The following is a 15588-nucleotide window of genomic DNA, read 5'->3' on the forward strand; positions in this document are numbered from 1 at the left end:
AATATATCAGATGCTGATTGTTACAGAGAAAAATAAAAGCTGGGAAGTTAGGACAAGGTATGTGGATGTGAGTGTTTTTATTTTAAATAGGATAGTTTCAAAAGGTTTCCATGATGAGGTAGACCTTGAGTAGAGACTGAAGGAAGAATGGGAGCAACCCTGCTTAAACTTGGCAAGCCAGGGAGCGTGTTTCAGATAGAGAAAGCAACTGGCAAGGGCCAGAGATCTTAGCATACTTGACTTCCTTAAGGAGCTACATGTCTGAATGGAATGAACAAGGGGAAGACTGGTATCGGGTGAGGTTAGAGAGGCAGAGAGGGCCAACTTACTGAGTGCTTTGTAGGCCATTTTAAGAATGCTGGCTTTTAGTCTGAGTAAGACACTCAAGCCTCGAGTAGCAGAATAATCAGTAGTGACTGATTATTGTCTTCAAATGATCTTGCTATCTGTATTGAAGAGAGAGTAAAGGGGCACAAAGATAGAATTAGGAGATTAGTTAGGCTGTTTTCAGTAATTTAGACAAGATAGGGGTGGTGTAGACTACAGTGCTAACATTGGAGATAATAAGATGTAATCAAGTTCTACGAATGCTTGGAATTTGGATTTAATACCTGAAATTGTGATGTATGGGTCTGCTGATGTATGAGTTGTATGAGTTGGAGGGGCAAAACTAACACCTAGAGTTTTGGCTTTCAGGTTACTAAGAGTAAGTAGAAGGATAGGATTGAATTTACTGAAGTGGAAAAGACTACTGTGTTTGTTAGGTGTTTTTAGGGAATTGGTAGTCAGGTTTTGGGGATACTAAATTTGAGATATTAAAATAATGTAAACACCAACTATTTTTTAAAGATTCTATTTATTTATTGAACAGAGAGAGAGAGATTATTTTAGGCAGGCCTAAAAAAATCAACATTTATATTACCATCTCCCCTACTTCTATCATGCCCAGTCTAATTTTATCATTAAAATAGTTGGTGTTGGGGCGCCTGGGTGGCTCAGTGGGCTAAGCCTCTGCCTTCAGCTCAGGTCATGGTCTCAGGGTCCTGGGATTGAGCCCTGCATCGGACTCCGCTCAGCGGGGAGCCTGCTTCTCCCTGTCTCTCTGCCTGCCTCTCTGCCTACTTGTGATTCGTGTGTCTCTGTCAGATAAATAAAATCTTTAAAAATTTTTTTCTTCTCCATTAACAGATTATAAGAGGAAGCCCCAGACCCACCCTTCTTCACCACCATTTGTACCTCTCCATCATTATTTGTTTTCAACTTACTAGGACTGGGCGCCTGGGTGGCTCAGAGAGCTAAGCCTCTGCCTTCGGCTTAGGTCATCATCTCAGGGTCCTGGGATCGAGTCCCTCATTGCGCTCCCTGCTTAGCAGGGAGCCTGCTTCCCCCTCTCTCTCTGCCTGCCTCTCTGCCTACTTGTGCTCTCTCTATCAAATAAGTAAATAAAATCTTAAAAAAAAAAATAAACTTACTAGAAATAACATTACCATGTTCTTTATCCCTGTTAGTCTCCTAAAAAAAGCCCCGCATTCCCAGGTTTCCCCTCATCTGGCATAATTTAATTCCCATAAGGCTGTGCATATGACAGGTATATCTCTCTTGCCACTGTGTTCTCTGGGATTAATGGTTTGTCATCACCAGCATCTCTTTATTCTCAATCTCTTTTTAGATCTTTTCTGTGCTTTCTCTGCTATAGTGGAAACAGAGCTTGAGGACATTGCTTCCCCTGCAGCCCTCTTAACTGGTGGCTATTTTTACTTTGATATTTCATGTATCACTGGACCTTGAGGTATATAGCTATAGAACATTCTTTCTTCCTTCCTCCCTAAAATCTAAATTTTAATCTTATGTCATCATTGCTATTCCTCATTTGGTGCTGTCATATAAAAACCCATGGGTCATTTGACTCATCCCTTAAACAGTTTCTAACTCAGAGGTCATCTATATAGATACTACTCTTGTCTTAATTCCTGGCAGTTTTAATATATGCATATTTGACTCTTCAGATATTCTAGTCTTTGTTCTTTGAACTCCTTTCTAAAATTTGTGTCCTTTACATTGTCAGTCACATCCATGATTGTACGCTAGACTTGGCATTTCCAGTAATTATATTCAGTTTCATGTATTCTTCTCTGTGACCACATCTCATTATTCTGTCCCATTCTGCTTAGTGTCAGATTTCCAGTGACTTTTATTTTAATCCATTGATAGTACTATTTTTTTCACTTTACCTCATTCCTTTATGTTCTCACTTAATCCTTTTCCAGTTTAACTTCAGGTTAATCATTTTTACTCCCTCCCTTGACTCTTGTATCCTACTTGGTTGGGGTCTCTAGGTTAAACCACAGTCTTGATTAAACTTCCCTTCCATCATGCTTTGCTTATGCAGCTGAGCATCATGGGAGGAAAAAACCCACGACACCAACTGGTCTTATTCTCAGTTCATGATCACTTACCTCAAATAGACTCTTAATGTTACCTGGCTGTCATACTATGTATTAATTCTGTTTTCTGTCAACATTCCATCATCCATCATCACCCCCAGATATTGGCAGTGCTTCCTACTTCATTGAGAAAACTGAAACAATACAAAGAGAGCTTCTGCAGACGTACTCCATCACATCTTGTCTTTGAAGCAGTTGTACCCACATTTTTCATTTCTCTGTTACCTTAGTTGAATTTTCTTCTTCTATGAAGCCAGTTTCTCTGCTTACACACGTAGAGATTCCATCTCATCTCCTACAGCCAAGGAAATTGCTTCAGCAGTTTGGCTTTCTCTGCTGATGTCAGTTTTTCACTCTAGCAATATTCCCTCTAGTATTTTACTTTATTGTTTTTTTTTTTAAGATTTTATTTATTTATTTATTTGCTGAGCAGAGAGCCTGATGTGGGGCTTGATCCCAGGACCCTGAGATCATGACCTGAGCCGAAGGCAGAGGCTTAACCCACTGAGCCACCCAGGTGCCCCCGCTCTGGGATTTTAATATTCCGCTATTTTTTCTTACATCTTTAAAAAATAAAAGAAAATGTAAAACTTTAATTCACTTTCCCTGTGGGGAGCTCTCCCCATTCCTCTTTGCAGCAAAATATTTTGAAAGGATTGCTTATAATCATGGTCTCCTAATTTCTCCTGTCCCCTTCTCTCTATCAACATTTTACCAACATTTTTCTTTTCAAGGTCACCAGTAACCATTGCATTACTAAATCTAGAGGTCATTGCTTGGTCATCATCTTAATACTTAACACATCTGCAACATTTGACATAGTTGATCATTCCCTTAATACATGTCATTTATTTGGCTACCAAGAGACCACATTCTTTCAGTTTTCCTCCTACTACACTGGTTACTTTTCAGTTTCATTTGCTCATTTTCCTTCATCTCTTAATGTTGGATGTGCCAGGCATTACTTCATTATCTGCAGTTACAGATTTATGGCTTTAAATACCATCCATATGCTGATGATGTCCAGATTTCTATTTCTAGCTCAGTACTCTCTCCTGAACTTTCAGATTTGTCTATTCTATAAACTATAACATCTCTTCTTGAGTGTCGACTTTCTCAAATATAATATATCCAAAATAGAACTGATCACTTACTCCAGATCTTTTCTTACTGGCAGCCTTGCCCTATCCCAGTTTGTGGCAGTTGCATTTTTTCCATTGCATAAGCCAGAAATCTTGGCACTGTCCTTGATTCCACTGTTTTCTCATAACCAAACTCAAACTTATCCGAACATCTTTTTGGCTCCCTCTTCAATATCTATCCCTGAATCTCAAAATTTCTTACTATCTCATTGCTGTTAGCTCCGTTTCTACTAGGCTGGTCTCAGACACCATCATTTCTGGCCTGGATGACTGCAGTTGTCTCCTCAGTCATCCTCGTACTTGTAATGTTGCCCTCCTTCAGTTTATTCTTAACTACTAGAACAGTCTCATGTCATAGTCACTCCCTGCTCAAAACCTTGCAGTGGCTCTCCACTTTTGTCAGAGTAAAAGATTCCTTATAGTGGCCTGTATGCTTGTATTTCATCTACTGCTCTTCTCCCCACTCAGTCTGGCTTCTGTTGTTTCTAAAACATGGCAGAGATAATGTTGCCTCCCTGTTTTCTCTATCTGGGAGAACTGGTCTACTTATTTGCATAGCGAACTTCCATTTATCCATCAAATCTGCTTAATATAACTGTCAGTGATCTACTCGGATCACTGTATTTAAAATTGCAATTTGTCCCTTTACCCCAATCCTGTCCTGTTTTAGTTTTTTTTTTTTTTTTTATTGCACTTATCACTTTCTAAACATGTTCTGTAACTTAAAACTAATTTTTTGTGTTCCTCTCATTAGAATATAAGCTTCATGAAGATCGGTGTCTGTTTTGTTCACTGTGTCCCAAGAGCCTAGAACGGTATTTGACACACATTTAGACATTTCGTCTACTCAACAGATACTTATTAATTTAGATATAGGAAAAAAAGAGTTGACAGGCCTGCCTATGTATAGGAGTTGTCATTTATATGTGTGTATTTTCACAGAAGTCAGTTTTTAATTTTTTAAATAGTTGAGGGCTGCTTGTTCTACTTCTTAATTAGAGGCCCTTGTTCTTCTTTTTAATATGTAAGTAATTTCTACACCCAGTGTGGGGTTTGAACTTAAAACTCTGAGATCAAGAGTCACATACTCTTTTTCCTGAGCCAGTTAGGTGCCCCATGGAGGTCCTAGCCTTTTTTTTTTTTTTTAAACATTTTATTTATTTGTTTGATAGAGTTCACAAGTAGGCAGAGAGGCGGGCAGAGAGAGTGGGGAAGCAGGCTCCTTCCTGAGCAGAGAGCCCGATGCAGTAGATTTCCCACTGAGCAGGGAGCCCAATGTGGGGCTTGATCCCAGGACCCTGAGATCATGACCTGAGCTAAAGGTGTTTAACTGACTGACCTGAGATGCTTAACTGACTGAGCCATCCAGGCACCCTAATCCTATTACATTTAAGGTAATTATTGATATGGTTTAAGCTTACCATTTAGTTTTGTTTTTATTTTTCTTTTCTGTGTTTTTTTTTATCCCTGCCATGTTTCAACTTAATAAAACCGTTTTTGGTATTTGATTTTTACATTCACTTTTAGCTTTTTAAGCTCTAATTCTATTATTTTTTTTTAAAGATTTTATTTGAGAGAACACATGAGTGAGTATGAGTGAGAGTGTAGGGGAAGGGAGAAGCAGACTCCCCACTGAGCAGAGAACCTGACTGGGGCTCAATCCCAGGACCCTGGAGATATGACTTGAGGTGAAGGCAGATGGCCAACCATCTGAGCCATCCAGGCACCCCAGTTCTGTTATTTTTAATGATTGCTCTAGGGCTAATGATATGCAGTTTAACTTAAGGCCTTCTTAAAAGTCTTGTACTATTTCCTGCATTATGAATACGGTAAACTTACAAAAGGATAATTCAGTTTATCAAACCCTTATTCCTTTATACTAAGCCGTATCATTTATTCATACATGCCCTTTAAATTTAACATTATAGTGCTTTCTTTAAAAAAAAATAGCTGTCTTTGGGGCATCTGGGTATCTTGGCTCAGGTCATGATCTCAGGGCTGTGAGATCAGCCCCACACTAGGCTCTGTGCTGAGCGTGGAGCCTGCTTGGGATTCTCTCTTGGGGGCTCAATCCCAAGACCCTGAGATCATGACCTAGGCCGAAGGTAGAGGCTTAACCCATTGAGCCACCTAGGCGCCCCCAAGTATAGTTTTTTCTTTTAAGGTGTGACCTTTCTGGTTTCTCAGGTAGATGTCTGGGGAAGTGGATAAGGTCTTTTCCTCCACTAGCTCAGCTAGAACTCTGTCTCCTGGAACTGCTTGGCCTCTAGTTTCTCTATTCTACCGTCAACTTCATAGCAGCTGCTCTCTGTTAAGCCTTGTGTAATCTTGTGCTGTGCATATATAGCCCAGATACTGGCTGAGGAATTCTGAGGAATTCATTGATTCTGTGTCTTTCTTTCCCTCCATTTCCCCCACATCCCATCCTCACCCTGCATAGCTACCTCGATTCTAGTGCCCTGTTCATGGATTCTGGCTCTTCAGTAGTCCCAGACTTTTACCATGGCCTCCTCAGCTCAAAGAGACTTCTCAGCTCTGTGTGGTCTCCAGTTCTCTGTGCCAGCTATCACCAAATTATCTATAGACAGAGAGGCAGGATAGTGGTGGGGCTCTCTGAAGGATTGCAGAATTTCTCAGCGTGTAGTCTAATGACTAAATACAGTTATCACATATTTCTGTCTTACTTCATAGTTCTCGTGGCAGGGATAGCCTGGTACAACTTATTCTTCACGGCTGAGAGTGGATGGCACCTTTGTTCTACCTTCATTTTTTTTTTTTTTAAAGATTTTATTTATTTATTTGACAGACAGAGATTACAAGTAGGTAGAGAGGCAGGCAGAGAGAGAGAGAGGAGGAAGCAGGCTCCCTGCTGAGCAGAGAGCCCCATGCGGGACTCGATCCCAGGACCCTGAGATCATGACCCGAGCTGAAGGCAGAGGCTTAACCCACTGAGCCACCCAGGCGCCCTCATTTTTTTTTTTTTTAAGATTTTATTTATTTATTTATTTGACAGAGATCACAAGTAGGCGGAAAGAGAGAGGAGGAAGCAGACTCCCCACTGAGCAGAGAGCCCGATGCAGGGCTTGATCCCAGGACCCTGGGATCATGGCCTGAGCCGAAGGTAGAGGCTTTAACCAACTGAGCCACCCAGGCGCCCCTACCTTAATGTTTTTTTAATCCCTGATTGAAGTTTTGTGTATAGTTGGGTGTTTATAGATTTTTAGGATCATTATGGTGTAAGAGAGTGTACTTAAAATATAATGTCAGACATTTTTGTTAAAGAGCAAGATAGTTTATAATGGAAGTCACTTAAATGGACCCATGTAAGTGAAATTTCTCTAAAATACTTTCCTGAGAAGTAACTTTTCTTGTATTAGACTTTTATAAAATGGATATATGGGTGGATAGATAGATTAATAAGCTTTAGAGCAGATATTTTTCTTTTCAATCCTAGATGTAGAGCTACCTAGAGAGCTTTAAAAAAAATGCTGATACCTTAGTCCTACTCCAGACTGGTTAGATAAGAATTTTACATTACAGTCAGGTATCAAAATTTGTTTACAGTATTTTACAAATACTGGTAAATCGCTGGTTGTTATTCAGTGAAGGTTGATAACCTCTACTTAGGAAGAACGTTTGCCAAACTCATTTTTTTTTCTGTAAACTCTTGCAAAGTTACAGACGCCTTTCAGATAAAATCCACAAATTGCCAGTAAAAATGACATATAAATTCATATGTACCATCAGTTTTCCAGGGAACTAGATTCAGAAGTATGGTGACAAATCAAGATTTTCTAAGTGTGTTGTTTGCTTGCTTCCTCTCCTCTCCTCTCCTCTCTTCTCCTCTCCTCTTTCTTAACTTCTTTGTAGTAGGCTCCATGCCTAGTGTGGAGCCCAGTGAGTGGCTTGAACTCACAACCCTGAGGTCAAGGCCTGAGCTCAGTTGTTGGACATTTAACCAACTGAGCTACTCAGGTGCCCCCAAGTATTTTGTTTTCATCTGGTACATTGATTGTTAGAAAAAGCAGCTTGTTTCAATACTTAGTATTCATTCAGCTCTTTTGTTTAGTAGATGTTTGAAGGCCATGCTGGATGATGACTATACAATAATAAAAACAACTGACTGTCCTTTCTGTCTTGAGTCTATATGAGTTTTGAGATTGAGTGTATGGTTCAGTTGTAGTTCAGTTCAATGAGTAACTCCAAAATAGAGTTAATTCCTTTTGATTTTGCTGAAAAAAAGTTATTGATTTTAGTATTCTAGTTTGTGTGCCTGTCAGATTATCTGAGGAACTTGTAAGTCTCAGATTCACCTACCTAGCAGAATGATTGCTTATGACTAGAAAGAGAATTGGGTGTGGCTAACAGTTAGCTTGAATGACAGGAATATCAGGAGAGAAGATTTGAGAAAGAAGCATTCAGAGTAATCAGTTATTTAGTAGAGGGACAGGTTCGTTGAGCTGTGTGTTGGTCAAAATGGTAATTGCTGAATTATTATAAGAATAAAAACTCTGTTGGTTGGTCATTTTCCTTTGCAGCAATGTAGACATGCCTCTCATTTTATGATTCATCTGTGATTTCTGCATGGCTGGTTCTGTTCTTTGAGATCTCGGTGCAAACTCATCAGGAACCCTTTTCTGGGTTTCTGATCTAGAATTTTTTGCTACTTGTGTCTTCTCTATCATGTAACTCTACTTAAATTTTTTTTTCTCCTTAATTAGAATGTAAGGAAAGGAAGAAAAAGACCCTATTTTGTTTTGTTTACTGTGATATCCCTACTCTTTGAATACTTCCTGGCAAATAGAAGAATTCATTGCCTGTCACTAATGACTGCATACTTACAAGTTTTAAAATCACAAGACAGTATCATATATATCTAAAAGTACAGTGTAAGGAATGACTAAAATATCTAGCAAATCAGGGTTTTGGTTTATTTTTTGACCTTACCACTTGATAAATGGAAGTGTTAGATATTTCTTTTAGTTCTGTGAAAAAAATTACTGAGACACTAAATGGCATCATGATTCAAGAAAGTTTGGGAACCTCTTGGCTATATATAGTTTATCCATTGCTTTATTTTTACTTATTTTTGAAAGTTTTTATTGTTAAGTAATCTCTGCATCCACTGCAGGGCTTGAACTCATAACCCCAAGATCAGGAGTAATATGCTGTACTGACTGAGCCACCCAGGCATCCTTTATCCATTGTTTTATTGACAGTAGTGGGTTGTTTCTACTTTTGGCTACTATTAAAAAAATAAGATTTCTTTACATCTCTAGGGATACATGTACATATGTTTCTCTAGGATATGTATTTTGGGCAGGAATTTTTAAAAAATTCTTCTTATTATTATTATTCATGTTTTTTTATTTTAAATTGGTTCCACACCCAAGATGGGGCTTGAACACACAACCCTGAGATCAAGAGTTACATGCTCTACCACCTGACTAAGCCAGCCAGTCAAGAACCCCATTTGGCTAGGAATTCTTCGGTTGTATTTATTTTTTAACTATAAACTCCAGTTTTCTATATCTTCTTGTTCAGTTTTGTAGCATTACATTTTTCTATAAGTTTGTCCATTTTACCTAGATTCTCAGATTTCTATTTTAGATTTTCAAATTTTTTAATACAAGGTTTCATTAATATCTTTTTAAATTAATACCTTTTTAATGTCTTAAGAGCTGTATGATGGTGACCTCTTTTTAATCCCTGATATTAGTTATTTGTGCCTTCTATGTTTTTCTTAATCAGTCTTTTATAGATTTGTCAATATTAGCTTTTAAAAAAAACAACTTTTGGGTTGTTGATTCCCACTAAATTGTATTTTTCCCACATTATTTTGTGTATTCATCTTAATTCCTTTTACCTTCTTTAGGTTTATTGTTTGTTTGTTTATGTGAGAGGTTGAGTGTGCATGAGCAGGGAGGGGGCGGGAGTGGGGAGGAGAGGGAGAGAGAGAATTTTAAGCAGGCTCCACGCTCATCCCAGCAGAATCTGACCAAGGGCTCAGTCTCATGACCTGAGCCGAAATCAAGAGGCAGGCACTTAACCCACGAGCCACCCATGTGCCCTGTCTGTTCTGTGTTTATTGGTCTGTATATAATGTCTCTTTTTTTCCTTCTAGCTACTTTAAAGGTTTTATTTTTTTTTTTTTTTTTTTTTTTTTGGTCTTCATATGGTTTGGAAACAATATACCTTAGAGTAATTTTCTTAATGTTTCTTGTGTTTGGAGGATGTTGAGGTTTTTAGATCTGTAGGGTTATATTTTTCATCAGATTTGGAAAAGTACTCCGTTATTATAATTTCTTCCAATATTTCTTTTTCTTCTTCTACCTTCCCATTTGGGGAAGCCAGTTATACATATATTAGTGTCATTACAGTTGTCCCCAGACTCACTATTCTTCTGTCTCTCCACCACATTGCTCCCTCCGCCCCCCATTTTTTTCCCTGTTTGATTTTGGATGGGATTAACAGATTAGACATTATAGAAGAAAATACTGGTGAATTTGAATATAGCAGTAGAAAGTAATAGCCTGTTGTACTACTGAAGTCATACGAAATTGAAATGTCAACTGATGTCACTGTGTGCCCTTTGAGATTTAAAGTTGGCTTTTATTCCCTATTCTGTTTATGTGAGAATCCTTATGTCTTCCCCAGCCTTTCTAGAAATTTCTACGCTTTTAGGTTCTAATTGTTTTTCAGACTTTCTACTCTCTGCAACTCTTCCTGAACTCTTAGGGCTTATTATCATTTTATTATTATTTATTATTATTATCATCATATTGTTATTATCATACAGAGCTTTAAATAAGGAACATAGCCTCATTTTAAAATTTTCTTAAAAGCATTAGGTCTTTGTGTATGGTGAGCTTTTTGTTGTTGAAGGTTTGAAGCTTTATATTGTCATAATGCAAATCATTTAAAATTACTGCAAAAAGTAGCAGTGACAATTAATTTTAGCCCCTTACTATGCTCCAGTAAGCAAAGTACTATTGCTTATTAAGTGCTTCATGTGTTTTGACCAATTTAACTCTTGGAACAGGTTCTGTAGGATAAATATTATTATTATTATTATATATTTCTCTGAAGAACTAACACACAGGGTTGTCCAAATTATCCAGCTGTTACTCTGCAGATAGTAATAGTACATATATCAATAAATTTTTCTAAAGATTAAATGAGAGAATCCATGTAAGATACTTAGCACAGCATCTGAAAACATGGTTCTCAAAACAGCTCTTGCTGTATATAGATTGATAAATGCTTAGATAGAATATGTTTGGGATTTTTCAAAGTAATCTTGAAAATAGAGCAAGAGGGGATACAACAAAGTTGGCTATAAATAGATACCTTTGAAAGTGGATGATAGGTTCAGTGGAACTAAAATTTTATGTAATTCTTAAAATGAAGTACTGAATTAAAAAAGAAATTGAGGGGCACCTGGGTGGCTCGGTCAGTTGAGTCCTTGACTCTTGGTTTTAGCTCAGGTCATTATCTTGGGGTTGCCAGATCAAGCTCCAAGTTGGCCCTGCACGCAACAGGGTGTCTGCTTGAGATTCTCTCCCTCTCCCTATCCCCCGACTCACACATGTGCACACACACTCTCTCTCTATAAAGGAATATATCTTTAAAAAAAAAAAAAAGATACTGAGTCAGAATTATTACATACTAGCTAAAAGTATTTCCCAAGATATTCAGTTGGGTTATAAACTAAGATGATATATTTTCCTAGAAGTGCCAGAGTAAAATCTTATCAACTGTTAAATGCTGACAGTTACTAAATAATACTGTGAATACTTGGCAAAGGAGAGTAGCATCCCTGTACAGCTCATGACCTAGTAAAGCTGAATGAGCTTTCAAAAGTTATAGTTTGAAGTTGTAAGATAATGGATTCTCAGGGTTTTTTTCGAAGCCCTTCTTCATTTCCCAGTCTTCTGAGAACCATGTTTTCAAAAATTTCTTAGCAAACTACATTAAATAATAATAATTTATTTCTCAGTAATAAAACACATATAATCATGATGATGACTGTTCAAACTATGTAACCAGTGGTATACATATTATATTGAGTTTCTGTGATTCTAATCAAAAGCTCAGAAAGTCTTACCTAGCCTGCCTGTCCTAAGTAAATCATAGGTATCTGTAATTTTTACCTACACATTTTGAAATACTGAATATAACTCACTGTGAGTAGAAGCACAGGTTAACAATCACTTATTGATCTACAAGATCAACAGCTAAGAAAAGGCTTTCATGTGTTTATATATTAATCAAAATTATATTTTTAAAAAGATTTATTTATTTTGGAGAGGCATAGAAAGAGAGAGAGTGCAGGAGGGGAGGAGCTGAAGGAAAGGGAGAGAGAAATTCTCAAGCACATTTCCCACTGAGTGCAGAACCTGACTTGGGGCTCTATTCCAGGATCCTGAGATCATGACCTGGAGCCGAAATACAGAGTTGGGGTGCTTAATTGACTGGGCCACCGAGGCACCTGCGATTGACATTATACTTAATCCACTTATTGGTTATTCTTTTTTCTCCCCGTTTCTGAAGTATTTCGACTATAATTTTGATTTGCTAAAAAAGAAAATGCAGCATTAGTTATTCTCTTAGGTAGGAGAATCGAAGTAGCTTGTAGCCAAAACTCCTTCCACATTGCTCTTCTGTTGTTCAAGATCCAGTTAGTATTTTATTCTAATAATATAATTGAAATTAGTCAAATGAACAGAGATAAATCTGATTATCTCTTTTCATTCAATTCCTTAATGGCTCACTATTACTTATTATCTGAATGCAACTTAAGCAAAATGTGCAAGTTAGCATCTTGTTTTTCTCGACTTTTCTCGTTTTGCTCTCTTTTCCGTAGCCTTGAAGATGACAGCTTCAGAACTATGTACTAATACACATTCAGATTTTGTTTTCCCCCAGTGTGAGGGCTTACCTCAAGTACTCTTACTCATCCGTAAACATCCAGCTCAGATGTCAACTCCTGTATAAGTGGTTAAGAAACCACATACTTAAATGTAGGGATATCATAGTTTGTTTGCTTAATACTTGTTCACATGAATCAACAAGATATTTCTAGAAACAGGATTCTGAAACATTTATATTGAAGTGAGAAGAGAAATAAATTTGTACCAGGTTAAATTTTATGAATTACAATTTTGTGAATTATGATACTGGTTGACCTTTCTACCAGGTGCCTTTCTATTTACTGACATAATAAAACTCTGTGTCAAAAGATCTTTCTTTATGTTAATTTAAAGCTCATTGAGTCACAAAGGTTAGCATGGTAACCTCATATTCCTACTTCATTTGTACAGATTTAACAAAGTAAAATTTTATTTTGGACATACAGAAATTGTGTATGGAGTAAATCAAATGTTCTTCAAAGAAAGAATGAAATGAAACAATCTTTGGATTATGTATCTATCTAACATTAGATAGTTTTAATTAATTAATTTTGATAGTTTTAACTTAAAATTAAAACTCCCACATCTTTTTTTGCTGTTTAATATTGTATATAAATTATAAAGTGTTATTATACTTTACATTGCAGACAGGATTTGGGTTTTGTTTTCTTGCTTCATTTTGTTTTGCTTTAAAAATAAATTATTAAAATTCTTAAAGTGGCCAGTTTTATTATGTATGCTTTATTACAATAAAATATTCTTAAAAGCAACGAACAAAATAAAAACCTCACTTGCTGAATATCCTGTTACACCATTCCTCATATTGCTGTCCATTTTGCCTTCACGCCTTGAACCCGAGCACTAAGCAAAATTTTCCTTCATCTTACCAAACTTTCCTCAGTGTTCACAACTTTTTAACCTTTTCTCCTAAATTTGCCTTAAGTGAGACCTTCACTAAAGGCACAGACATTTAGATACTCATAGTCTTAGTCTTAATCTCAATTCCTGCCTTTAATGATTTCAGTATCTACATAGACAGTTGTACCTTTGTCAGTATCTTGAACTCATTTCCAGTGACCTTTTCTTGACTGTGTCTTAGCTAGGCATTTAATTTTTAGGTCATACCATAGACCTTACTTTAACTGCAGCATGTAAACTCCCAAATCACCAAAGGTGCTGATTTCTCTGACAGAGTCCATTGTTCAGGCTTGTTTGTGCAGCTGTGCCAGCTAGTATTGTATTATGATACCTTATCTGAGCTTCTGTCATAGAGTTGTAGCTGGTCATCCTGTTCTCTCTTCTTCGGATTTATCTTTTATATTTCTGTCTGATGATTTTCCTGGAGCATAAATCTGATTATTATATCTTGGTTAGAATTTTTCAAGGGTTTCCCATTACTAAGAAGATAAAATCCAAACATTAGCATGGTACACCCAGCCCTTTACAGCCTTATTCTGGATTTTATAATTACTACCTCATATTCTGACCTTTGCCTGGCTTTCTTTGGCTAAATCGAAGTCTTTGTAGTTCCTTAAATATGTCTCTGTATTTAGCTTATGATAATACTATTCCCACTTCACTGTGAAGCTTTCCTTGGTATTAAGGCTGTGTTCTTGTTAAGACTATATCTCCATTATAGTTCCTTTTTTTGAAAATATTTTATTTATTTATCTAAGAGAAGGAGGGAGAGAGAGCATAGGGAGCAGCAGGCAGAGGAAGAAGCCGGCAGAGCAGGGAACCTGATGTGGGGCTCAATCCCAGGACTCCTGATACTATGACCTGAGTCAAAGGCAGACACTTAACAGACTGAGCCACCCAGGCTCCCCTCCATTACAGTATAGTATAGTATACATATAGTATAGTATCATTTCATATGTGTGCCTATTAGAAGAATATGAACAGTAATGGATTTATTTACTCATGTATCCCTAGCATACAGAAGAATCCCAAAAATATTTGTCAACTTAATGTGTAACTCACACAAAGGAAATAAAAATAGGAAAGAAAACCATCCTACCTTCCTAGTAGCCAAAAACCTGTAGTCTTTACTATTAAGTATAAATTTTTGCACAATAATATTAAGAAATAATAACAGATACCACTCATGTTGACAGAGCTACAATAAAACTAGTGTTGGTGATTTTTAATTGGTTCAACTCTTCTGGAAAAATTTGACTACATAGTATGGAGAACTGAAAAATTATTTCAAGTGGTGATTGTAAAGATGAGATAAAAGTCAGGTGTAAAATTGCACATACATTGTATATACTTGTATTTAAAAATACATAATAAAAAGCCCAAGGAATATATATCACAGTAGTAGTAGTAGTGGTTTTATGATTTTAAAACTATGGGTAGTTCCTCCACTTTTGAAAGTATTTCTATAATGTTATATTTTATGGTTTAAAATGTATACAACGTATTCCATTATTTGGATGTTTAAAAAATGTAATTCTGAATCAAAATTCTAACATAAGAGCATTTGAGCAGTTCTTAAGTTAATTTTTTTTGTCTTACCAAATGGCTTCTCAGGCTTGGGTCAGAAGGGAAAGGATTTGTAGTTAAGAGTTGCTGTCGAGGTAAGGTATGTGAGGGCAGCATAGAATATTGATCGTTTCAATAAGGTCATACGTTTGAGTCATGTAGCAATTGATTTTAAGTATTTTAATAATAAATTTTCTGTTCTAAATGTAGTTTTTTTTTTTCCCTGTTTTAAGATACCAGTTTTTGGAAGAAGCTTTTCAAAACCAGAAAGGTGCAATTGAGAATCTACTGGCTAAGCTTCTTGAGAAGAAGAATTATGTTCATTTTGCAGCTACTCAGGTGCAGAATAGGTAAGTGTGTTGCCTTAAAACCATAATTTCACTTAAAGAATTATTAAAAATAGTAAGTCAGTTTACATAGTAAGCGTACATAGAAAACACATTTTTGGAAGGGTAAATGATAAAAGTTTGAGTTTGGATTATAATACTTGTTAAGTAAGATTTAATTCACCAAAATTTTGAGTCCTCTTAAGATACATCTTTGACCACTTTATAATCAGCAAAACTCTAAACTTTGTAAAGCCTTAAATTACTGTGGAAAAAGCAA

At 36.6% G+C, this 15588-nt stretch overlaps 1 protein-coding gene across 4 annotated transcripts in view; it reads left to right on the forward strand.

Moving 5' to 3' along the window:
• Positions 1 to 15588, forward strand: part of TRIM33 (tripartite motif containing 33) — a 115691-nt gene that overhangs the window by 62966 nt on the left and 37137 nt on the right. For all 4 annotated transcript variants that reach the window (XM_032361146.1, XM_032361145.1, XM_032361143.1 and 1 more), the window contains exon 5: positions 15216 to 15332. In XM_032361146.1, coding sequence (XP_032217037.1) covers positions 15216 to 15332 — 117 coding nt within the window. The remainder of the gene's footprint in view (positions 1 to 15215; positions 15333 to 15588) is intronic.

The sequence above is a fragment of the Mustela erminea genome, chromosome 10 (assembly GCF_009829155.1).
Source record: "Mustela erminea isolate mMusErm1 chromosome 10, mMusErm1.Pri, whole genome shotgun sequence".
Taxonomy (NCBI): domain Eukaryota; kingdom Metazoa; phylum Chordata; class Mammalia; order Carnivora; family Mustelidae; genus Mustela; species Mustela erminea.